The sequence below is a fragment of the Heteronotia binoei genome, chromosome 10 (genome assembly GCF_032191835.1).
Source record: "Heteronotia binoei isolate CCM8104 ecotype False Entrance Well chromosome 10, APGP_CSIRO_Hbin_v1, whole genome shotgun sequence".
Lineage (NCBI taxonomy): Eukaryota > Metazoa > Chordata > Lepidosauria > Squamata > Gekkonidae > Heteronotia > Heteronotia binoei.
Genome location: NC_083232.1, coordinates 19,936,983 through 19,963,826, shown reverse-complemented (window position 1 = coordinate 19,963,826; position 26,844 = coordinate 19,936,983). Strand labels below are relative to the sequence as shown.

The window sequence follows — 26,844 nt, the reverse complement described above, 5'->3', positions numbered from 1 at the left end:
GCCAGACAGCAATGATTCTTTTGTGCTACATATAGTTTCTTAGCTTATGTAAGTATGCTGGGGGGAAGGGCAGATAGTACTAATTGTTTTATCAAGTATTCTTTTGTTTAAAAGAAATGTCTAGTCCTGGCCTTGGGCATATGAAATTGTAGGTTCAGCTTCCCTCAAGTGCAATATTTATGGGCTTTTTGATGTGCTCCATTTTCCTAATAAATTCACTTTTGAAAAATCCTGACAGCTGACTTTCAATGAAGATGATGATGATGATATTGGATTTACATCCCGTCCTATACTCTGAATCTCAGACCGGTCACAGTCTCCTTTACCTCCCCCCATCCACAACAGACACCCTGTGAGAGAGCTCTTACAGCAGCTGCCCTTTCAAGGACAACTCCTAAGAGAGCTGTGGCTGACCCAAGGCCATTCCAGCAGCTGCAGGTGGAGGAGTGGGGAGTCAAACCCGTTTCTCCCAGATAAGAGTCTGCACACAACCACTACACCAAACTGGCTCTGGGAGTTGTTTCATTGCATATTATGCAAAAATGTCCAGTTTCACCTTAAGGGAGCTGTTTGCTTCCAAAAGTCATAAACCAGTGGTAGGCAATCAGTGATACGTGTGCTGACAAGTTGCATACCGCATCTTTTTCCTTGGCACTTCTGCTCAAGCAACCGCAGCACCATCAGCAGTACTAGGGCCTACTGAGTGGAAGAAGTCAGTGGGCATGCGACTTCTGCCCATCACTGCCTCCCTGAGCCAATTTTTGTCTTCTTTCAATCAAATGGAGATGTTCTTTCTTGATATGTCTCACTTATTTCCAGCCCTCCTTTTTCTATTTAGGAATTGCATTTTCGCATTCTTTGAATTTTTAAGATTTTGGAAGGTGTTGTTTTGCATTCGCTTGGATCCTGAAGGGTGAGCAGAAGTGCCTTCTGCTTTCCCAGAGGAGGGGTGTGTGGTGTCCCTCCCTGCTGACCTCCAGGCAACTTTGCATATCATTCTTGAGAATCCCTTGATCAGGAGCCTCTGCTCACGGAGTCTGCAGTGAGAAGAGCTGATGAAGGGAAGCTGTCGGCAAGTGGGCAGGTGGGATTTCTGAAGAAGAAGAAGACTGCAGGTTTATACCCTGCCCTTCTCTCTGAATCAGAGACTCAGAGCAGCTTACAATCTCCTATATCTTCTCCCCTCCCCACAACGGACACCCTGTGAGGTGGGTGGGGCTGGAGAGGGCTCTCACAGCAGCTGCCCTTTCAAGGACAACCTCTGCGAGAGCTATGGCTGACCCAAGGCCATTCCACCAGCCGTGAGTGGAGGAGTGGGGAATCAGACCCGGTTCTCCCAGATAAGAGTCTGCACACTTAACCACTACACCAAACTGGCTCTTTCTGCTCATGGTTCTCTAGAGACAAGCCATTGTATGCCACATGAAGCTTATGCATTCTCTGGTGGGATATTAGAATGTGCCTGGGTTTTACATGGAAAAGCCTTAATTAGGAGGAAGAAGGGAGAATTTAATTTCCTGTTGATTCTCTCCTCTAAACTCCATGCATTTTTAGTCTAACGGGCATTTAAAGAACTACTTAGAAGCACTTGGGTGTGCTTAGGAAGACTTCTGGATTTCTCTCTGTATCCTGAATGCAGCTTCTAAGCTGCCTCAGCTTCAGAAATGTCTTGGCACATGTTTTGTCCTGGAAACTGATGTTTGAGGAGTGTAACCCCAAAGACGCTTTGAAAATAACAAAATAGTTGCACTGGTTTCAGAGTCCCAGCCGATGTGATGGGAAACTGGACTGAATGGACTGCTAGGCAGAGCTAACTTTTTTGGCATGTCAGCAGTACTAGTCTGCACCAGCAGAGGGAGGGCTTTCATTAACCTTGCCTCGCTTGGCCTTCATTTGCATGTTGTGTATGTATAATCAGTCAAATCTAGTGCTACTCCTTAAATATAGTTGCATATGCATGGAAACTCTGTTTGAACTACTCAGTGGGGTTTTCCAGAATTTTAGACATAACGAGTGTTGGTAAAACCTTTTTGCCATATAGCACAGAAGTCAAGTCAAGTTTATTCACTTTTAAAAAGCGCTGTTGATCTTTTTATCACATGGGAAATGTATTAGAAACCTCTGTGAGTGAGTGGACATTTTAGAAGGGCTAAAAATACCGATGACTTTGGTAAGTTTAACACTTTCAGAAATAGAATTTTTTGTAAAGCTTAACCTATACTAGATTTTTGCATATGAGTATAACAAATGAACTGCATTGGCTTTCTGGAAAGGATTTGGTTTTGTTGGAGGCCAGTACAATAGCATTTCTCTCTAAATGGTGTGTATGTTGTCTTGACTTTCTGACCTTTTAAAACTATGCAAAATGTATTTAGCAGAGTTTTTACCACCTAACTTGCTTTTAAAAAACAGGCTCATGTAATAACTAAAACATTTATATCGCCCTTCCCTCCTTTAATATTTCCTGATCCATCCTGACACACAAATTTGACCTTTCAGATGCTTAGCTAATGTGTTAAAGAGATGCTTTCTTTAAGCAATGGGATTCTCTTTCCTTGTCTCTTCCATTTCCATTCTTACGGAAATCAAGAAAGATGATATGGGATTACTTGAGAGAATAAATGGTACACTGCCTATTGATAGCTGATGGCAGCGTGCCCCCACTCTGACTTATTTTACAAAAATTAAACTGTAGTGTATATAAATTATTCACACAATTGTTTGGGTGTTGGGATTTTTGTTCTGATTGCGTTAACCTTGTTATTAACAATAACACCTCTCCTTGACTTTCAGGCTGTTCTTGAGTACCTTTACTCTTGCCGTTTCAGCTGGTGCCGTCCTCCTCCTACCTTTCTCAATAATCAGTAATGAGATCCTGCTTTCTTTTCCGCAGAGCTACTATATTCAATGGTTAAATGGCTCCCTAATTCATGGTTAGTACTCCCATTATGTAATTTAATATGCTTGAATGTGTTCAGTTATCTCACAGCTCCCAAGTGTATCGCATATATGCTGAACTGGGAACAGAAAGGCCCACAGAGAGGTGGAAAGATGGTCTATGGTAAAGAGTAAACCCAAGACTCAGCTGTCCAAAACTTTGAGATTCGTTTTTCTAGCAGTCATCAAAGCCCAAGTTTATGTATCTTCTAGAAATGATATAAAATATCCTAATTTAGCAGATGCCTTGTAACCTTGGGATGGGATAGAAGTCCAAGCAAACAAATGGCAGTTCTCCTGGATGTGTGGGTTAACTGTACCATTCTGAAAAATATTAAGTGAATAATCCTGTATGCCAGAGTTTATGAAGTAGCAAAGGATATTGTTAAGCGAGGGTATCTGCATGCTGTGCAACTCAATCCAGCTAAAATTTCTGCAGTTCAGGAGGAGGCATTTATGTTATGAACCTGTTTCCTTCAATACTGTGGGCACTCCCTCCCTTTGGACAGGGTGTCTGTGTGTGAGAGAGACCTGAAAATATGAGGTGCATAGGTTTCTGAGACAGGCAATGGTTTTTCCTCCTAATATCCTGTGTGTGTGTCCATACATGCGTGTTGAACTCCCCTGCCAAAGGATTCTCACTGATTTACATGGAATTTGTAGAGATCTGTGTTACTAGTGCCTGCAGAATCACAGCTTAAGTTGGGAAGAATGAAGCTCATGAGGAACTGCTTCATTGTTTGAATGATAAGTTCTTATCTGTGGTTTCTAGAGAAAGCCAGCAATTTCCCAGTGCCCATGCTGGGTTAATAACCCAATCTGCAGATCTTCACATGCAGCAGTAGGGTGTGTGTAACTCTATGCAAGTGTGCAACATGGTCACCTGTAGAACCAACTGAGGTTGGGAGAAGCTCAAGGTGAGAGATGTTCAGAAAGGGGCTGGGGTTCAAAAAGTGAGCAAGATGGTCCTTTGATGGAAATGTTAAATGAGTGATGTGTGAGATTGGCTGTGAAAAGATTGTTGTTCTTCTGAGTGCATCACATAGCAGTGTGTGAAGGTAAGATTTTTGGCCCATGGACGTTAATTTCAAAGCATTTCCAGATGATTTGGTTCAGTTTCAAAGTTAAATATAAGAAAAAAAGGATTTCAGAATTCTTAAATGGAATGCTCAAGTGAGAGAGTTTTGCTTTTGCTGTCTTAATTTGTGACCAGCAGATGGGGATAGAATATAGTGAAAACCATGCATCCACCCAATGCAAGGCTCCCCATCTGTTCTTTAAAGTACTCGAGGCAAGGGTGAGGTTTTATCGGACCAGGTGAAATGCTTGCTTAATTGCAGCTTTCTTTTTACTTTAAGTGCTTTAGTGCTGAGATTGTATCAGAGTTGAACTGTCAAGGATACTTTGGGTTGCTCATAAAATCCTTCATACATTGTATCTTCTGTCATCAGCCATATAAAAATCTTGGGGTGTGGTCACCCACTCCTTATGCAGTGTGCCAAGGTACTTCTCTCTCACCCCATCTTTCTTTTCTCTGTCATGACCTCCTACATTCTGATGTGAAAAGGTTGCAAGTAGAAAACAAAACCGCTTCCCCTCTTCTATATACAGATATATATATATATGCAAGCCCTTGGACAAAGTTTTGTGCAATATGACCTAGCAAAGAAGGAAAATTAGCATGCAGAACAACTTATGCATGCAGAATACTTAGCAAAGAAGGAAAATTAACATGCAGAACAGATCTTTTGGATGTTATTTTGCATGAAAAAAGAGAGTGCTCCTGTGTAAAACAGCTCACCTACAGACATCTCTGTGAGAGCCAGTTTGGTGTAGTGGTTAAGTGTGCGGATTCTTATCGGGGAGAACCGGGTTTGATTCCCCACACCTCCACTTGCACCTGCTGGAATGGCCTTGGGTTAGCCATAGCTATTGCAGGACTTGTCCTTGAAAAGGCAGCTGCTGCGAGAGCCCTCTCAGCCCCACCCACCTTACAGGGTGTCTGTTGTGGGGGGAAGAAGACATAGGAGATTGTAAGCCGCTCTGAGTCTCTGATTCAGGGAGAAGGCGGGGTATAAATCTGCAATTCTCCTCCTCCTCCTCATTGGAAACAGTTTGTTTGGATCATGGGCTGCATTAAAGCTTAAAACTGATGGCTTTGCTTTGGTCATGGTTGTGCATCGAGCAGGCCTTAGTCAGCTTCTTATTCAGCTACAATGTGTGAGCATTCTGGGCTTCCATCCATAGCAACAGCTTCAGTAGTTATTGCTAATATGTTAGTCTTGCCTTATAGTTCATTCAGTAGATAAGAACGCTGAGTCTTGAAAAGGCAAATGTTTAAACTGAAGGCAGCACAGCCATTTGCAAGGATTTTTAGAGTAGTAGACAGCACATGGTTGAACTAATTTGGATGCCGGTCATCTTTAGGTTTCAAACTATTCAGGGTGTCTGAATTTGCACTAGATTAAGGACTGTACATCAGTTATGGTTTAGCTGGCAACAATGCTGAGGAAATCTGTAGCTGGGGGGGATGCAGAGGCCTCATAAGAGTAAATGTTGAGTGAACTTCAGATCAGCATTGAGCATATTCCACTGGACTGTGTTGTACATCAGTATTTTCAGAAGCTTCCAATGATAATGATAGGACTCTGCTTATGTTGTGTTTTAAAGATCATGTCCCATTCACAAATAACCTGCATCTTTCTTGTTGCATCTAGGTTTATGGAATCTTGCGTCCCTGTTTTCCAATCTTTGTTTGTTTGTATTGATGCCCTTTGCTTTCTTCTTTCTGGAGTCTGAAGGCTTTGCTGGCTTAAAAAAGGTAGGTTGATATTAATTACATGAACCTGATGCCAAAATTCTGTATTCACCTGACAGAGTTAGGCTTGCAGAACTATTGACCACCTTGTAAAATTGATTTGATGCCAAGGCTGTTGCTTATGTGCTGTGTGGTGACAGTTGGCTCTGATAAAAACTGTAAGTAAATTCATGCCAATAGCCAGTTTACTCTTATTTTACTTGAATGATACCTCTCATTTAGCCCAGAGGCCTTGAGCAGTGTCACTTTAAATACAACAAAAATGAAGTAATTAAAACAACCAACCAGTTACCACATTTGAGGTTCTTTAGATTTAATTATATGAACAGAAATTTTGACTAATGCTATTGCAATTCATGAATCCATGCCTACCAAATTTACCTGATGTTAGCAATTCCTCATTATCACAGAAAATAGAACAAAGTTTGATTCCAGTGGTACCTTTAAGACCAACCAAGTTTTATTCAAGGCATAAGCTGGACTCAAACTTTGTTCTGCTGCTTCAGACCAACATGGCTACCCGCCTGAATCGACAGAAAAAAGTCATAATTGACAGATATCTTACATTGCAAAAAGTACAGCCTATTCCAATAAGCAGTGCTCCAAAGTTTCCACCTGTCCAAAAAGCACAGTTGTTACCCAAAAAAACAGCCTCCTTTTTAACTGGGAAAATAAGCTTTATGGAGACAAAGTGAGAAGTGGGTAACTGGGATCTCCACCAGTGTGTACTGGGATCTTTCCCATAGAGAACTCTCAAAATAAACCAGTCAGATATTAAACGGAAAAGTTTTTTCTTAAAAGAATAAAAGGAAAATGTATACAATAAGCACACACACACAATAGCTAACCAAGAGGAAATCAGGAAGGAAAAAGGGAAAGGTTTTTTTTTGGGGGGGGGGTGGGCGGGGGGAAGAAGGGTGATATTTACTAATCTTGCAGAGGTCCTAGAAGCAGCAGTAAAGTAGCCAGCATTTCATGGAAGAGAAGAGAACCCATGGATTGGGGGTGTGGCCAGGAATACATAGACTCTACTTTGGAACAGAGTGCTGGCAGTTATAGGAAAAATGTTTCTTGGGGCAGTCTGATGTGTTTGCCCCAAAAACAATAATTTGATTGCTTTTCTGGGAATGGAGAATGATCTTGGGAAACCTTGATGAGATCACCTGAGTTGAACCATACATAGATGTTAACATTTCTTGAGGACCCATTGAGTACCAGACAAGAAAACTACCAGTTTTGGGTGAATAGTATTAAATGTTGCTAAACTGGAGTAAATGGGTAAAGGGGAAGTGAGGCTGAATCTTGATGAGGTTAGTCTGAGTTGAGGAGACCCAGGGCTTTTTTTGTAGCAGGAACTCCTTTGCATATTAAGCCACACCCTGTGATGTAGCCAATCCTCCAAGAGCTTGCAGGGTTCTTAGTACAGGGCCTACTGTAAGCTCCAGGAGGATTGGCTACATCAGGGGTGTGTGACCTAAGATGCAAGTGAGTTCCTGCTACAAAAAAAGCCCTGGGGAGACCTATCTTGGGAGACTGATTGTTCCTTTAACTGTCCATCTCCTGGGTGTTAGTCAGCCACTTCTGACTCCACTTCAAGAATATTTTTCCCAGGCTTGTCTTCTGGCTGGCATTCATGTTTTGTGTCATTTTTAGGCCAGGTAGTGCATATTTATGATTTTTGAGATGATACTGTATGAAGGGTGTATATGCCTTTCTCTCACCACTGAACTGCCCCTCTGGAGGAGGAAGGGTCCGAGTCCTAACACAGTCACAAAAGTCTTTCACAGTATGGGATCCTTTGCATTCGACCTTGCATTACCTGGGAAGGAACAGAGTTTAAGCTTGGGAGTATAAATGTTCTCCTGTTTGAGGAGCAGTTGAGTCATTTAAATAGTGAAAGGAATAGCCAATTAAAAAAAATACAGGAGAAAGGACATGTGGCTGGCATATTGAAACTACCTTGTTGACAGAACAACATTGGAAACAAAAATTTTGGGACTATAAACCGAGCATAGTATACAAATGATATTTGGAGGAGAAATACACATCTGGCAGTCAAGGTACTTATAGAACATATTGACCATTCCTTAAGCTAATATTTAAACATGGTTCTCTTTTCCTATGAAGAAAGGTTAAAACACTTGGGGCTCTTTAGATTTGGAGAAATGTCGACTGAGGGGTGGCATGATAGAGGTTTACAAGATTATGCATGGAATAGAGAAGGTAGAGAAAGAAGTGCTTTTCTCCCTTTCTTACAATATGAGAACTCGCAGACATTCAATGAAATTGCTGACCAGTCGGGTTAGAACTGATAAAAGGAAGTACTACTTCACCCAAAGAGTGATTAACATATGGAATTCACTGCCACAGGAGGTGGTGATGGCTGCCAGCATAGACAGCTTCAAGAGGGGATTGGATAAACATATGGACCAGATAAACATATTAGCCACAGCGTATTGTTGGAACCCTCTGTCTGGGTCACTGATGCTTTGTATTCTTGGTGCTTGGAGGGGGGGGGCACAGTGGGAGGACTTTTAGTGTCCTGGCCCCACTGGTGGACTTCCTGATGGCGCCTGGGTTTTTTGGCCACTGTATAACACAGTGTTGGACTGGATGGGCCATTGGCCTGATCCAACATGGCTTCTCTTATGTTCTTATGACACAGCAGCAGTGATTCAGATGCCAGCCTGAATCCAGTGGGCTAGGAGTGAGGTGTATTTTTAGGCATTTCTGGCAATAAAGAGGAGCTAGAGGTTGATATTCCTGGGCAGGGGTAGTCCCTTCCCTAGCTTCCTGAAGGTAGCCCCTCTTCCTGCAGCAGGAGCCCCCACAGATACCTTCCATACATTGAGTCTGGCATCCCATTGTCTATTGAGCCTATTGGAACATTGGTTTCAGCTCTGTTTGCACTATGACCTGATCAGCTGTCTTCCAGCTGAAATGGAGTAATTTTATTGTTTTAATTGTCTGTTTATTTACTCTAATTTTATTACTTATTGTTATTGTTTAAGTCTGTTGTGATCTGCCATGAGCCTGCTCGCAGGTTAGGGCAGACTAGAAATTAACAAAAATAAATAAATAAGCCTTTTCAGAATGCCTGGGTAGATGCAGACCTGTGTCTTGAGGCCCATTGCCACAGTACATGGAGACAGCCAGTTTAGCAGTTGTCGTATCAGAACCTGTGTGAGAGTGTATGTAAATGCCTCAGATGTGCTGTTTGCTTTCCAGTGATTCTGTGAAGGGATCTCTGTAAGAAGTGCATGCCGGGTTAGAGCAAATTACATAACCATCCCTGCCCAGGAATCTTCATGTAACAAGATGAGCATAATGTATGAGTGAGCCCTTCAATGCATGACGTATATATTTTGTTGTTGTTGTGTATATGAACATTAAACTATTTAGTAACCAAAAATGGAATTTTGAAATAAAATCCATCTCTCCACCCATCTGCTCTTTGAAAGTGTGTATAAAGTTGTGTTTTTTGCTTTAAGTTGTGATGTTCTTCCTTACACTTTCCTTTAAAATGGCAACTGTGAACTGTTTTCATATGTGCATTTTAAGAGTACAAAATCTGATGTCTACCTTAAGTTTTACTTGCATCCTGGTTTCCAAAGTTCGGAGGAGCTTACAAGAGGGTTCCAGTCCTCTCCCATCCAGAGGCGCCGCTTTACATGCTCATGGACCACCATTCACAGTCTGCTGGCATGTAATGCGAAATGTACAAGGAAAATTCCATGAAAATAACTAAACCAACTACTATAAATATTAATTTATGATGATATTGTTAGAAGTAATATCTTTAATAATACCATAATAAATTAATATTTATAGTAGTTGGTTTAGTTATTTTCACGGAATTTTTCTTATACATTTACTTTTATATCTGCGATTCTCTGTTGCTTTTTGGCATGTAAATGGTAGCAGATGAAAGTCCATCTCAAGAGCCTCTGAAGACTTCAGTCAGTGATCCCCTGCATGCTACCTAAGAATAGGAAGAAGAGTTGGTTTTATACCCTGCCTTTCAGTACCCCCAAAGGAGTCTGGCTTACAATTGCCCCTCCTTCCCCTCCCCACAACAGACACCCTGTAAAGTAGATGGGACTGAGAGAGCTCTGAGAGAGCTGCGACTGACCCAAGATCACCCAGCTAGCTTCATATGGAGAAGTGGAGAATCGAACCCGGTTCTCCAGATTAGAGTCTGCTGCTCTTAACCACTACACCAATTGGCTCTCAACTAAACTGGCAATAGGTTCTATGGTACTGCTTAGTTTCTTGGGGCCTAATGCTGCTTCTTCAGGGCACTCAAAGTGATGAGCCAATCCTGGCTGTTCTTGCCTGATTGAAGCAGGATGTGCTTCAGAAGATCCCAGGAAGCATCACCTTTTGGGTTTGCAGGAAGTGCTCACTTGGAAATAGCTGCTCCTGTAATAAGAAAATGCTTGACTTGGAACCCCCAGGTGTCTCATAGTCCCGCCCTGCTCACGGTGTGGGCGCTTTGTGATTTGGTCTTGACTTCTGTGGCAATTGGTTTGTGGTATAGTCTGCTACCAGATGAAATACCGTACTTCTGTTTTGAAACATCCTGTTCAGAAAATGTGAACTGGCATTTGGTTTCCTTTTCCGACAGTGGACATCTAGCATTTGAAAAGCTCATTTATTCATTCCACCCTCTGCATAATTACTGGTAGTTTAGAAATCCATGTACACTCTTCTAGTGTATTTTCTGGCTCACTTCTTATTTGCCATTCATCTCAAGTTAATGTAGTGATTAAAAATGATTCAGTTCTGATGAGTGGTAAATGATAGAGAGTGTAGTCATCCTTACTGAAAGCGGGATAGACTTGGCAAAGCATGTAGTGTGATGTTAAAGGAAACCCTTTGCAGGGGTGGCCAACAGTAGCTCTCCAGATGTTTTTTGCCTACAACTCCCATCAGCCCCAGCCAACATGGCCAATGGCTGGGGCTGATGGGAATTGTAGGCAAAAAACATCTGGAGAGCTACTGTTGGCCGTCCCTGCTTTATAGGCTGCAAGTGTGAAAATGTGCAGTGATGGGGCTTGACACAGGTCTTGATCCTTCCACAGATGAGCTGGATAGATGGAAAGCCAGATTTTGGTGTTGAATGTCTGGTGTATAAACCCTTTGAAGAAAAACCTTGTGTAAGCCTTGTGTGCAGGGCTTTTTTGTGTGTGTAGAAAAAGCCCAGCAGGAGCTCATTTGCATATTAGGCCACACACCCCGATGTCACCATTGTTTCATATAGGACTTTTTTGTAGAAAAAGCTCAGCAGGAACTCATTTGCATATTAGGCCACCCCCTGACACAAAGCCATCTGGAACTGCTTTCCTGTGCGTTCCTGCTCAAAAATAGCCCTGGTTGTGTGTATTCAACAAGACAACTCAAACTTAGAAAACGTTATCTCTTTATGTGTAAATTGCCACTAATTCATCAGCTTTGCCTATTCCAAATAAAAGGCTTCCTGTTCTTTATATTGATAGAGCTTCAGTCAGTATCATGGAACAAAGGGCCAGGGCAGATGTACCAGTACTGATCCTTGGCAGTCATGAAGGTTGGATGTGTCTACCTCTCCTATGCACGAATTCCTTCCATCCTTCCAGTTTAAGGGTGGTTTTCTCAGCGCAGTGGTTATGAATGAACTTCAGTTAGTGTGTTGCTGAAGATTCATTGATTCAACTTGATTAAGGCTCTTGGAAGTGGGAGGAAGAATTCCCGTGTGGAAGAAAGGGGTTGGGAGAAGGGAATGGATGACACTGTTGCCTTTTCCTAATCCCTTTGCTAGGGTTAAGAGATGGCGTTAAGTTTGTATTAGTTTTAAAGGGGTGCTACTTTAAATGTGTTCTAGCAATGTATTATTTCCCCTTTTAGCTACCTTCTGGTGCCTTATGTGCTAACTCGTACTGTTTTTACTACAAACATGGTATTCCTTAAGGATGTATTGTTTACTAAATGGTGAAATAGCTTATTACTGTAAAGTTTATGCTGTCTGAACTCATACTTGCTGTTTTTAAAAAAATAATAGATCTTTTTTCACTTAGCCATTTGCAAATTTATTGTGGGTTTTCTTGTTCTAATTGATGGTGCTCATTCTAAGTGGCATATGGTAGACTCCCATTGAGTCCCTTGGGCAAAACATTTTTTTTAAAAAAGCACTTGCATGTTACACAGATACAGACACGGAAATTGGCCGCTCACGACGGATGGGCTCAGTGCTTGTTCTAAAAATCAAGTTAAACATGATTCTCTGTCTAGGTTTTTAATTAAAGCACTCTGTTAATTCAGACAGGATATTTTAGGCCTAAGGGCTTAACTCAGTGCCCTTTTCCTTAGTCCACTGCTTTATTTTTTTTATTGGGCCTGCCATTTCTTAAACTGTAAATATAGATACTCTGCATGTTCAGTAGCGGTGCCTCCTGTTAACAGCCACGGAGTTTGTTGAAGCCCTCTCGGTTAACAACATTTTTGGTGGTTTTAGTGAACCTAAATTATGTTATTTGGATTTATTTAGAAGGTGTGTATTGCCCCCAACTTAAATACCTAATCCTAATAGTTTAAGATCCCAATTTAATTCCTAATAGCATAAAAGCACAGTGTCTTTTATAAGGATGCAAAGATGAAAATGTAATTAAATGCTATTTTAATTTTTTTTTGTCAGAGGACCCTTCCCTCATTAGTTGCAAGGCCTGTTAATTTTGTAACTGGTTTTGTTTGTTGGCCTGTAATGTGAAATGGCAACTTCTTGGCATCTGGGCCCTCTTCCCCGATGATCTAAAGAAATGGGAAATCCCAAGGGAGCTTTACACTTGTCTTCCTCAAATACAGACTTGGGAGCAGTTTAAAAATGGTTTGGGCTATGGGTTGGCAGAAGGGAGGAAACCTTAAGCCAGTTGATCTAGCACAAGCCTTTTGAATTAGTTTAAGTAGCTATTTTCTTCCTGTACCTTGAAAGCCATGTGTCCTTAGGTTTAGTTGCAAGGTGGATGTTTTATGTATTCATAGAATCATGGAATCATAGAGTTGGAAGGGTCATCTAGTCCAACCCCCTGCACAATGCAGGAAACCCTCAAATACCTAACCCAAATTGACAGGATCTTCATCGCTGTCAGATGGCCATCTAGCCTCTGTTTAAAAACCTCCAAGTTTTCATGAACAAGTTTGAGTAATATTTTTTGTGAGATTAACAGCATCATTACACATTCCAATATTTTGGTGTTGAAAGCCTGCTCAAAGAGGCAGAGCTGTAGTGCTTTATCAGATTCACAGATTGCAGCATCATTTCCATTTTCAAGTGTCTTTGTTCTGTACTTTCCCCCCCTAATACCGACTCCTGTCCTTGAAGCCGTGGCATAAAATTTACCATGAGCGACAGCCACATCCTGACCAATTATGCAAACTATCCAGACATCTCAATGTTTGGAACACATAACGTGAAGTCTATGGATTAAGAGGTTCACTCCAAGAACATCAAAAGAAGAGTGCTTGATAATAAAAGCAAACGGTAGAAAAATCTGAGGTGACTTCCTTGCTTAATTAATTAGGTCAGCCAGGTGGCAGTGAAGAGGCCAGTGCTGGTGCTTGGAATATCTATAAAGCTGAGCAACATGACAGCACCATAGAGGAGGAACAGAGATTGTTTTAATATACTTCTATCCTGTGTCACAGTTTGAGATTGTCCTGGTTTATGTCCCTTTTGGCAAACTTACATAAAAGTGACCCTGTACTGTATTTTATGACCAGATGACTTTCCCCCCCTCCGTGGCTAATTTGTATCAGGACCCCAATGTTAAAAGGAGGAATGGGTAGGAAATATAAGCCAGAATGTCTCAATGACGCTTCATTGCATCTTTCATTATTTTTACTTGTTTTTGCCACTGATCATCCATAAATTGTTGGAAATAAGTGATTAAGGAAGTGCTGCTTAGTGTTAGTAGCACATGGATGTCTTGGTGAAGGGTTTTTTTTGGGGGGGGGAGGGGTGAAAGGAAATCAGGGTCTGTGCTAACAAAAAGGAAGACTCCCGCTGGGAACCTTTCAAGGAAATTTAACTTGCATAATGTTTTGATCTTGGTGTTGGCTACAAAAAGGAGCAATATCTCACCGGACATTACATGTCGATGATAAATCCCCATCACCGCTTCCAGTCTCTTCCTTCTCCATGTTTTAAGAAGAAAAATATATGAATATATGTTTAAAATATTTTGTTTTTGGGGGTACAGCTGACAGACCCCTGTCCAAAATATTTATGGTGACAAAGTGGATCACTCTATGGGCACTTTTCAGAAGTTGTGGGGGACTAAATGTGAAATGGCCAACAGTGAGACTGGGGTCTGCATCACAGGGTGCAGGCAACGAAAACATTAAGAAAATCTCTCTAGTTTTTAAATGGCTCACTTTAGAGTGACTGGGGAAGGCAATGGCAAACCACCCCGTAAAAAGTCTGCCGTGAAAACGTTGTGAAAACATCACCCCAGAGTCGGAAACGACTGGTGCTTGCACAGGGGACTACCTTTTTTTTTTTACATACTTGAGTCATTTTTGCTAAACCATAGCAACCCTTCCAAGCAGAATTTTTCACATCTGAATACACAGCTACAGATAATAATCTGTGTCTAACTTGTATAATTGATCTCCTGGCTGATGTTCCACAGTGCCATGTTAATTTTTCATCAGAATAGCAAGCAACTGCAGTTTAGCACCTGATATTTAATGCTAGCAAGTGAGACAGCATCCATCACTTAGCTCCTAGGGTTGCATGAAGCAGCCTTTTATGTTATCCCTCTCTGGTGATTTGGTTTGGCAGAGTTTTGTGTTTGGCTACACCTTTTGTTGTACGATTTTGCACAAGTGCAGTGCTTTAAGTCTTGGGTTTCATGCCATGGTATCTTGACAGAATTTGTGAAATGATTCGCGTATACCCTTAAAAAGTATCACTATGGAAAATTTGGGAGAGGAATTTGGGGCTTGTCTTTTTATCTTTGGTTTTAGCCAGGGATATTTTAACTATTATAGTTAGCCACCTAGAATTATGAGGACAGGTGGGGCATAAATGCTTTAATAAATAATTAAATGCATAAATATTCGCAGAGTGCTTGTTAGTAAGGGTGAAGGGTTTTAAACACTTTTTGTCCCGTAACTCTCCTAAAATACTATGTGTTATTTCTAAGAGAAAATTGAATCCATCGCTGCAGAAGATAACTTCTACCTTTGAAACCCACTTTCTGCACATGGTATGCAATCGCAGCAAATAGCTTTTTGTTTCAGTCACCAAATATTCTAACAAGTGGAGTGTGGCCCCATCTGAGGATTCTTAAATCCAGAGACTGGAGTGGTGAACAGACAAGGTGGATGTTTTGGCAAACCTAAAGAGTGTGTCAGGTTTGCAAAAATCTGAAATTTATCAAAAATACATTGGGTGGTTTAAAAAAACCCCAAAATGATAAAAGGAGAACATGTAGAGTTAATAAACAGAGGCCCTTAGTGCCCCCCCCAGGGCAGTTGCATAGGTCGGGGGTTGCTGGCCTTTTCAGTCTGGACCCACCAGTCCAAATTTCCTTGGTATGGTGACCCATCTAAGGTAGGCCCCAAACTATGACGTTGTCACCTATCTAGTTCAGCATTCCAGTTTCTGTAGGGGCTAACCAGACATTTTTGAGAAACCAACAAACATTGTACAAAGGGTGCAGCTGCCCCATCTGTGAACCCTAACCAAGTGGCAGTCGGACATACACAGACTTTGCATGCGGTGGTTACATTCTAGCTTTTGACCATTCACTTCTTTTCCATTACTACCTCTAATCTCCTCCATGAGTCAAAGAAACTCACTGTAGCCATCAGAACATGTTTTACTTGATCAATATGCATATGCAGTGACGAAAAAAATACCAACTAATTAAAGACATGGAAGGTAATGTTTCCAAAATTACAAAAGAGAACAGGGGAAAGGTCAGTGGTGGCCACTGGCCCATGACCCACTATCAGAGGCTTCATGACCTACAGGTTGGGAAACATTGGCTTAGGCAACCATAAAAGTTTGGCTAATTCCAGGGTGGCTATCTGCTTGACTTCTGTCAGTAAAGGCAGAGGGAGGGTCTGTTTTGGCCTTTGAAGGAGGACTCGTTTCTTTCAGGTAGGCTCAAAGGTTCATTTAAAACATTGGCCTTGGAATGGTATTGAATTGTTGTATGTTTCCATTGTTGTATGTAAAGAGTAGCCTTTTCTTCCTTGTCCTTGCTTAGGCATTAGAAAAAGCATTTGAGTGATGCAAAAAGTGTTGGCTGGCTTTGTAGCTCTTTGTTGTTTTGACTGAAGCATGCCGTTCATGCTTTTTTGAGTGTCTTATCGAATAAATCTTACCTTGATTACCATGCAGTGTCTTTTGCCAAATGAAAACAATAGTCTTGCCATGAATGTACAAACGTTTCCCAGGTTTTGTAGAAGGCAGTGCCTATAAAGTAATGCTGGCATACTTTGAAAGAGGTCAAGATGTTCTGCAGGAGTCCTGTGTTTCAGTCTTCAGCTCTGTAGAAATATGTCAGCTTATTGTTCAGTGCAGCCTGTGCGCGTACGCATGCACATGTGCGTGTGTTCATTGAGTGTGCTGTGTTAACATCACTGATGTGATGTATCTGGACTCTTACCATGCTGGTTAATTTTTTTAAAGCTAACTGGAGGTCATAGTGGTAGCATTTTGGCCACTTTAGTTTAATAATTTGAATTTTGTAGGTGAATTATTTTGGGTTGTCAACTAATTACCCCTCAGCAACATGGTATATTTTGTTGTATGCTATATATAAATCTATAGGCCTGGATTTGGGATGGAAATGGCCTTGGTCAGCCTAATTAATAATATTTGCCAGAAGACTGACAGGGCAGCGTATCTGTGTTGCTTTTCCTCGACCAGTGGCATTCAATGTATGGTATTCTTTTGGAGAGGCTTGGTTGAGTTTGGAGTATCGTGTTTCAGTGGTAGATCCCAGAAGAAAGTGCTGGACGATTACAGCTCAGTCCATGACATTTATGCTATGAGGTCCTGTGGACTCCCCTCTTGTTCCCCCATGTTCTTTAACATCTGCATGAAATTGCTGGGCGACATCACCAGAGGGTTTGAAGAAGAAGAAGAAGAAGAAGAAGAAGAAGAAGAAGAAGAAGAAGAAGAAGAAGAAGAAGAATTGCAGATTTATACCCCGCCCTTCTCTCTGAATCAGAGACTCAGAGCGGCTTACAATCTCTCATATCTTCTCCCCCCACAACAGACACCCTGTGAGGTGGGTGGGGCTGAGAGGGCTCTCACAGAAGCTGCCCTTTCAAGGACAACCTCTGCCAGAGCTATGGCTGACCCAAGGCCATTCCAGCAGCTGCAAGTGGAGGAGTGGGGAATCCAACCCGGTTCTCCCAGATAAGAGAGCTCTGGCTGACCCAAGGCCATTCCAGCAGGTGCAAGTGGAGGAGTGGGGAATCAAACCCGGTTCTCCCAGATAAGAGTCCGCGCACTTAACCACTACACCAAACTGGTTTGGAGTAAGGTGCCACCAATGCGTGAATTGTACCCAGCTCCGTTTCTCCTTATATTGTGCTTTTAAGTCTGAAAATTATTAAATTCATTTTAAGCTACTGAGTGACCTGTTAAAAATTTGCTGGCTTTTTAAAAGCTTGGTTTTAATTTATAGCTTTCAGTGTTTGTGGTTTTAATATGTTATTTTGTAAACTGCCTTGGGCAGGCTCCCCAGGAGAGGTAGCATAAAATTTTCTAAATATAAACAAATAAAACCTATCCACCTCTCTCTTTATCCCTTAGAGTAGTATTCCTGTGCATGCTTTCCTTCCAGTAATCTACATGCTTCTCGCCTTTGTAAAGGGCAGGTAGGGCAGTCGGCCCTGAGATTTTGCCATACTGACGGACACTTGGGGTCGAAATGGGAGGTCTTCTTGTAGTCTGTGTTACATACACATCTTGCCCTACCCTGTGCTTAGATTTGTCTTATTTGCTATTTATTGTATTCGTTAAATACACACCTCCTTCTTCCTTCCACAGTGGAACCAGAAGTGGCTCCTGCGGGGTTCTCAGAAGATCTCGCCTTCTGGCATTGACCAGACCTTCTTAGCTTCAATAATGCTGCTGTATTGTGTGTCTTTTCCAGCCTGCATCTTAGGATCATATAAGGCTTTTTTTCTGCACTTGTAACTGTTTGGCTGTTTCCTATCCTGCAGAACTTGGAATATATGATGTTTCAGTTATTTGATTTGCAGGGTTAGAGTCATACAGTTAGATCCCTCCAGCTTCTTCACTCCGTATTTCCCCTCCATTCTACATCCCCAGTTCCATATGGCGGCGGTAGCTGCAGGTCCCATGATCCCCAGCAGAGCCTTTTTTGGTAGCCAAAGGGAGCTTTTCCTTCCTTTTTACCAGCACAAGTGCAGGTTGGATCAAACTTGTATTACAGATTTTTTTTTTCATGCAACCAGTTTTTCCTGTTGTGCAGCTACTTGGAATTGGGACTCTAGTGCTGGTAGAGATCCTGCGCATGATGGACCTTTCTGCCTCCTTCCTTTTGGCAGCTGCTTGACATAAGCATGACGTGTATGGAGTGCGTGGTATGTGGTGCCTGCAAGGTGCTTATAAGTGGAAATGCTGTATCCTCAGGGGGCTTTAGTGGCAGCCATTCATCATGTGTATGGTATGGCATTCTTAGTCCATAGCTTGTATATTGTAGAGAATCTCCACTGATGAAAAGGATTCCTGCCTGTGGAGTGGGGCTTCTTGCCTTCCCCTTCCCACTGCATCTCCAGAAGCCCCCTTGAAATGATGCTCTTGGGGGAGAGTAGGAGGTCTGCATTGGGAGGGAGAAACTGGAGAAAATTGCACCCCCCCCCCCAATTATCAGACATTTTCTTCTTGATCCTGTCTATTGTGATTTCGTTTTGTGGGGGGAATTTTTGATAACTGTTTGGAGGCGCTTGAGAAATCAGATCAATATTTAATAAAGAAGCATGTGCTCAAGTGCTTAACAGCTTAGTTTCCCTACTTTTCCTGAAATTTTAATTTTCCTGTTTTATGTAAATTTTCCTTTCTAAATGACAACTGACACATCTTATTATAGGAAAAAACACTTATCTGCATTCACCTGCGTTGTATTAAGAGTAAAAACTCTAAACACCAGGAAAATGTTTATATCCTGCATGCTGTGGACCAGTTGTAGAAACCCAAGTTGCTAATGGGAATGACTTACTGTATAGTACATCAACATGGGTAGCCTTATTAGTCTATCTGCAGCAGTAGAAAAGAGCAAGAATGCAGTGGCACCATCAAGACTAACAAAATTTGTGGCAGGGGATGAGCTTTTGTGAGTCACTGCTCACAAAGTGAAGAAGTAAGCAGTGACTCACAACAGCTGATCCCTACCAAAATTTTTGGTAGTCTTTAAGGTGCTGTTGTACTCTTGCTCAACAGTATTTTTTAAAAAGAATTTTGGTGAAGCTTCTCAGGGGACTTGAGAATGCAGGAAGCCACCATCCTTGTGTTAGACCTGATGGAGACTTCTTCATAATGTCCTGACATCTAGGGGATCTTTTGCCCTCATTCATGCAAAGATTGTGTTGCTGAGTGGCCTTCCCTTGGGGTCTGCTGACTTGTCTAGTGGAAGGATGAATAGTTTTCAGGTTTCTTGCTTGCATTAGGGATGGAGACTAAAGGAGGCTTCTGTAATTTTGACTAAATTTTGGACAGCATTAGCTGCCAGCTTATATAACGTAAAGTATGTAGCCTAAAGATGACTTGTATATAACCTAAAACTAGCTTTTAGGATGCTAATCTAAAAAGAAGTCATTTTTGCTTTGTTAATCAAAAGCAACTTTGTTTTTTCCCATGGGACATACATAGTTGTTGAAAATGGCTTAATATTTGGTTACAGAAAGCAATATAGCATGAGTTAATCCATAGAGAAGGCCCTCACTTTTTGCAGTAAACTTCTATGCTGTCCTGGAATATTCTGAAAGTTCAAAGTCTGAACATTTGAAGTAAAAATTCATCCCAGGTCAGCCAGGAGCTGTCATCGGAAATCATGCACACCATGCACAGAGAAAGTGCCCTCTAGGTATTCCCTATAAACACATTTACTATGAGGCATGTCTTAATGTGTTTCAATTGACATAATAGTAATCCTCTTTAATATGGGTTTATTGGGGGAGGAGAGAGGGCTTCTCTCTCAGTAATTATGCTTTTGTGGCTTCCTTGTCTCTCATTGCAACAAGATTGTAAAGTCAGCTGCCGTTCATACATGAGCGAGGCTTCCAGCTGGAACCTCACTTTACAGGCATCTTCTGTTTATAGAAGGATTAATTGTATGGTCCTTGTTCCTGAGTCTTTGCAGTAGGGATGGTTGTAATCTTGAAAAATACTGCCAGCGCACAAAAAAAAAAAATGGATCTGGAACACACACGGTTTTTAAAATCTGCTTTTGTGGCAGCAAAGCCAAAACTTTAACCTTGAAACTTCCTTTATTACTGAATTGCCAGCGAACATCTAACATCACTGAAAGCCTCCAGTGGTATGTTTGAAAGATGGGAACTGTTTGAGGTATATGACTGTAAAGACTGGTGTCAAGTCAAAAGCAGTAATGCTTGGTAAGGTTCTCAGAGTGGCTTGGATAAAAGGATTACAAAAGCAACTCAGTATTACAGAACCAATTTAAAAAATCTAAAACACTAATTAAATAGAACGTTAATATAAGCCAGCTACATCTAAAAGTAAACCAACAAAACAGAGCTTGCAGCAGAAGAGCAACCAGCATGGTTAGTGTGTTGGGCTATTATTTGTGGCTGGGATTGAAATCCCCCTCTGCCATGGATACTTGAGTGGCCATGGGCCAATCACCACTCTCAGCCTCACCTATCTCCTAGGGTGGCTGTGAGGATAAAATGGAGAAGGGGAGAATGTTGTAAGCAACTTTGGATTCCCATTGGGGAGAAAAGTGGGGTATAAATCAAGTAAGTGATGTGTTTCCAGTAGCAGAGCATGCTGTGTACTTGAGGACTTCATAGTAAGGAATAGGTCAAAACCAATTAAAATGGAGGACTGTATTTTAAATTGATTGCCTAGATAAAATGGACCCAATCCTGCTGCCAGCTAGGCTGTTTGGCTGTCTGCCGTAATTGGTCTTCCACTCACTAGATTGGAATGGTAGAGGAAATTTGCCAATCCCCTTTCTCAGTTGAAAGTATTAATGAAAGCAGTTTGTCTTTTAAAAAATGCCTCTGCGCCCCCCCCCCCACAAAAAAAGGAAGGATTCTTTAATTGAATGTATTTACTTCATTTATATCCCACCTGTCTCCCCAATAGGGGCCCAAGGTGGCTTACATAATTCTTTTCTCTTTTATTTTGTCCTCACAACCACCCTGTGAGGTAGGTTAGGCTGAGTATGTGTGACTGGCCTACCGTCATCCAGCAAGCTTCTGTGGCAGAGTAGGAATTTGTACCTGGGTCTCCCCAGATCCTGGTCTGACACTCTAACTACTGGTCCGCACTGGCTCTTGTGAAATGAATCAGTTCTGTGCTGTCAGTTGGCAAGTTTAAACTATTTTCCCATGGCTGTCAATGAAGTGAAAAGTGACTAGAGCCTCTCAAAAGCCACTTAAGGGAAGATAGCACCACATCAGAAATATTATGCAGCTCGGCACTCTGGGTTGGGTTCTGTGGCTCAAGGCATTTTGTGACGAGGGAAGTCTCTTTCCACTCGAGGAGAGCATCTGTGTTACAGGAATGGGTCCATGGCTTCTAGCCCCACCCTGTTTAAAAAATAAACTTATATTTGTTCCAGGGGATCAAAGCCCGCATTCTGGAAACTCTTGTTATGCTCATTCTTCTTGCACTGCTTATCCTTGGAATTGTGTGGGTGGCTTCAGCTCTCATAGACAATGATGCAGCGAGTATGGAGTCTCTGTATGGTACGTATGTCTTTTTAAACATTTGTGTGGGTGAATTTGCAGCATGGAGACAAAGAACCCTGACTTTGTTCCACCCTAGTGCAGTGCAGAGGAGGCAAGAGAAGTTGCATTTGCTTGTTCAACTTGAAAAAAATATTGGCGTGCTTTGCATAAAGATAAACAAAGAACTACTTGCAGTGACATCACTTACATTCAGTTAATTGCATTTGTTGTTAAAAACACCTGAGTGTATTGCACAAATCTGTTAGAGCGATGTTCAGTGTTAGTTTAATTAAGGGTAGTACCAGAAAATTGCATACTCAATTCAGCTTTGGTATGGTACATGGGTCTCATTTTTCTAACTTTACCATAGGTAAAGTTGACTTAAATAATAGTGCACTGTTTGAATCTGTGTTAAATTTCTCTTTTCAGATCTTTGGGAATTCTACCTCCCTTATTTATATTCCTGTATATCACTGATGGGATGTTTATTACTTCTGAGTAAGTTTTGCAATGTAATAGAAAAGTATATGATAGCTTGATGTTGTTCAGTGCATTTAGGCCTTTTATTCCAGACATCTTTACCTCTTCATTGTGGTTACTCATTCAGTTATGTAATAGTTCCCCCCCCCTTGTGCTTGTTTCTACTAATTTTGTGATTAGAATACCCTCTCCGCCAAAATTAATTTGCTCATGTATGGCTCTCACAAAACCCCTGTATGATGTATGTGTGGGAATTTGGGTGGTGTTTTGAACAAAAATGGTACCCAAAACTGTGGTAGGCTAGTAGGAGGCAGATGAGAATTGGAAGCAAGAGATGAGAGATGCTGGAGCTGGTCACAAGGGGAGAAAATGGAGTTTTCCTACCGCTGGGAGTCCTCAGGGATCTTCTTGTTGTCATTGGTTAGAGTGCCCAGAAGCCTGAGTGGTCTACTGAGAAGCTGAAAGCTAGGTCCAGTTTGTAAATAAATGCATTAGGTCAGAGCTCAGCTCAAAATATTGCTGCAGTTGTGACGTTCAGAAATACGCTGAACGTGGCAGCTGGTTTTATTCTCTTAACTTGGAAGGAGATTTCAAATTCTGCATTATGTTGATTGCTGCTTTGAATTATTGGTTGATACCTGTTTTCCTCCACAGTATGCACGCCAGTGGGACTTTCACGAATGTTTACAGTGATGGGTCAGTTGCTTGTTAAACCAACGGTAAGCATGATACACATTTAACTTGGCTTATTTGAAGCCAAAAGATGGCTTTATCTAAGTAATTTCTCTTTGATTTTTTTAGGGCAACTTTATAATTTAGCTATCCAAACAAAACTTTGCCTGTCTTTTTTCTGTAAAGACATTTAGTTTTTGTTTCATACATTTTTGCGAAGATGCTGATTTCATTATATAGTCCATAGTCCTACAAACAAGTATTCCTATTTCTAACTTTGTATACAATTAAATTTATGCTTATATATTTGCAGAATTGTGGTCCTGACCTCTGTCATCAGTTTATCATTTTATTGTAACATTCCTCCCCCCCCCCATATTTGAAGAGTGCTGTTCAATATGCATAAGCTCATTTCTGTTTATGCAAATTTAAAATTGCCAGTTGAGTAGTCTGGAGATGGAGATAAAAACCTGGCAGGAGACCAAGGAAAAGGTCAAGCCACCTCTTGTGAATCTTGAATATTTATAAGACCAGAGAACATGCCAGAAGCCCTGAAAGCCTACTTGGTTAACTTTGCTTTGTTAAGAGCACTTGTGTGCACATGACCTCATTGTTAAGTTAGTTTTTGTCTTGAACCATTTTTACTGAAGCTTGGGTAATCATAGTACACATAGTAGTGTCACAAGAAATCACTGATAAAGCTGTCATTCATTAATGTTTTGCTGTATACGTATCTACAGTGTGATGACTCAAATGGTTTAGTTCTCTTCCTGTCTTTTTGCTGTAGGCAAAATACAAGGACTAAATCTTGTATAAAAAGGAAGGTACATGATTTCAAATAGCTAAGGGCTGATTTTCATATTGCCCAGGAGTATCAGATAGAAAGAAGGCAAGACGAAAGTTGATTAATTTGAAGTGGAGTTGGAGGAGAGCTTTATGGTTACAGGGGACTGCCAAAAACAAAAACAAGTGGGTTCTAGGTCAAATAAAGTCTGAGCTCTCCCTAGACTCTAGAATAACTGAACTGAGGCTATTGTACTTAGGTCACATTATGAGAGAGGAGACAAACTGGAAAAGGCAGTAATGATAGGAAAAGTATAAGGCAGCAGGAAAAGAGACGACCCAAATTGAGATGGCTCTACAGAAGGCTACAGCTCTTAGTTTGTAAGACCTGAGGAAGGCTGTTGATGATAGGATGCTTTGGAGGTTGTTAATTCATAGAGTTGCTGTAAGTCAGAAGTGACTTGACGACACTTAGCCCAGATGTAAGGTTTACTCCTGCACAAATCCCAGTACTCAGTACACGTTCTGTGCAAGGTGGGCCGCATGAATCACATACGCTCCATCATTGCCAAGGGAGTGTGTTAATCTAGTGTCTCCTTTTCTGAACTCAGATCCTTGAAGACCTGGATGAACAGATTTACATCATTTCTTTAGAAGAAGCAGCCATCCTGCGGAGGCTAAATGGTGGGTAGATTACATAATGCTTATCCACCTTGCATCTGGTTTTCTACAAGCAAAGTTGGGGTCACACATTTCCTCTCTCTCCTTGAAAGCAGAAATCTTTTATATTTAAACTATCTATATACCTGCCCTTCTTCTAGATATTCCAGGACTTAAGCATTTTTTATACCAATATCCCTCATATATGTGTGTGTGGGTGTTATCTATTATAGAACATGCTTTAAACAAAAGACAGAAGATACCTAAGAGAAGCCATGTTGGATCAGACAAATGGCCCATCCAGTCCAACACTCAGTGCCACACAGTGGCCAAAACCCAGGTGCCATCAGGAGGTCCACCAGCTGGGCCAGAACTTCAGAAGTCCACCCACTGTTGCCCCCAAGCACCAAGAAGACAGAGCATCACTGCCCCAGACAGAGTGTTCCATCTGTACCTTGTGGCTGACAGCTGCTCATGGACCTCTGCTCCGTATGTTTATTCAGTCCCCTCTTGAGGCACATTGTACTGATCTCTCTTTTTAAATGTTATTATATGATGGCACTGCACTGATTATATTTTCTTGCTAAAGAAAGACATTCATGACCAGTTCTTGGCATTCCGTAACTGACGATATACGGGATGAGAATATCAGGTTTGAATTGCATGTAAATGACAGATTAATTTACTGGATGTTACAGTTAATCAAGGGCAGATTTTGAAGGATCTATATAAAAACCCATAGAAAAAAATAATCATTTCTCAGATACAACAGACACCATCCACTTTCCTGATAGAATATTTAGGCAGATAGTCACTTTTCAGAGATTAGAAAGAATTGTATTAATACAGAGTGTTTTAGAATGGAATTTGGTAGCTAGAGGATACCCATATCTGGTGTTGCAATCTGCTTATTCCAAAGTGAGAATAAAAACTGGCCTTGGGTTACTCATGGGGCAGTCTGACCTTTAGTCATATAAACATTAGAGTCAAGAAGAGCATATGTAGGAACTGAAATATATTGTATGATATTCTTGTGTGTAATAAGAAACTGATCATTTCATTCAAAAGAACACTTAATTTGAAAGACCAGTGGCTACATCAGCCTGTTCATTCACAACTAATCCTGCTGGAATCCAGTCCACCAACAGGACATTTTCCTTATGGAAACTGCTCATTCTGAAAGCTTATGGAGCATTATTAAGAAATTATTAATCCATATGACAACAAACAATATGCTTTCAGTAATTTCACCACATGCAGTTCTGGTTGGGTAATGTATATCCATGTAAGGAGTTGTATGTTTGCAGAACTCTGAGGAAATGTAGCTAGTATATTGCAAGACACAAAAGTAACATCCACCTTTTAAAAAATTGCCCTTTTGGTTGAGCGCTTTCTACAGCACTGTTATGGTCCAAAGGACTTTTACACTTTTGGCCTGTTTTTAGATCCAAATGTCAAAGTGACAAAGTTTGAGTCCAGTGGTGCCTTTTAAGGCCCACAAAGTTTTGTTCTGAGTATAAGCTTTCATGCACATGCACACTTCTGAAGCTGCCCTGGAAGAATGCTTCTGAAGAAGCTTGCAGGCACACAGACGCTTATACCCAGAATAAGCTTGTGTTGTGCCTTCAAGGCACCACCAGACTGAAACTGTGTTCTGCTGCCTCAGACCAACACGGCTGCCCACCTGAATCCGTAGTGATAAAATGCTATTGGAAAAAAAGAGGCAGAATGGATTTTGAGACTGATTGTTCTCTTACATGAGATTAAAAACTCAGCCCATCCTGCCTCTCTCTCTCAAGCTCTGCTGCTCTGGGGAACTGCTTGGGTTGTACACTTTTATGAGTTAGCTGTTTATTTTTTGGGCTTGTGAAAGGTTTTGAGTGATCTGTATACATTTTGTTTTAAGATTCATCTCCATCCATGTACTGCCCCTGCAGGATAGCTGAAACCTTCTTTGTATGGTTCTGGACACATCTGCGCACTTTTTGCATGCTCAGAAGTTACTGTCTTTTTACTAAGTCTCTAAATCCCGCTTTTTAGTGGTAATTTAGTGGTTACTGTCTTTTTATTAAGTCTCTAAATCCTGCTTTTTGGTGGTAATTTGGTTTTTTTCTTGCTTTTATTTACTTTACAGTATTTTATTTACATTTAATTAATTATATTAAATAAATGAAATTTTTCGTACTGCACCATTGCTTGGTTTGGGATTTATGTATTTATTTGCTCTGTCTTCTGTGTAGCTGTCTTCAGAATTTTGGGCGCTTTCACGCACACTAAATACTGCACTTAAAATCCACTTTCAGTGCACTTTGCAACTGGGTTTTACTGTGTGAAATGGCAAAGTCCACTTGCAAATGGTCACTGAAATGGATTGAAACTGCATTATCTTCTTCGTGGTCTCTGTGCAGTCCCACACATGGGTCTTGCCGCAGGCAACGAATCCATTCCTCGGAGTTCCAATAGCTCGCCTATAGCGCTTTTTGGCGCGCTCCCCTCCCGCCCTGGGGAGCAGGCAGTGACCGCGCATGCCTGGAGCGGGGGGGGAGCGCCTATCC

At 41.3% G+C, this 26,844-nt stretch overlaps 1 protein-coding gene across 2 annotated transcripts in view; it reads left to right on the top strand.

Annotated features, from left to right (window-relative positions):
• Positions 1-26,844, top strand: part of LMBR1 (limb development membrane protein 1) — a 91,096-nt gene that overhangs the window by 38,823 nt on the left and 25,429 nt on the right. The window contains exons 4-9 of one of the 2 annotated variants that reach the window (XM_060248057.1): positions 2,794-2,933; positions 5,655-5,758; positions 21,586-21,712; positions 22,124-22,192; positions 22,829-22,893; positions 24,241-24,313. In XM_060248057.1, coding sequence (XP_060104040.1) covers positions 2,794-2,933; positions 5,655-5,758; positions 21,586-21,712; positions 22,124-22,192; positions 22,829-22,893; positions 24,241-24,313 — 578 coding nt within the window. The remainder of the gene's footprint in view (positions 1-2,793; positions 2,934-5,654; positions 5,759-21,585; positions 21,713-22,123; positions 22,193-22,828; positions 22,894-24,240; positions 24,314-26,844) is intronic. The other variant, XM_060248059.1, reaches the window with a different exon arrangement.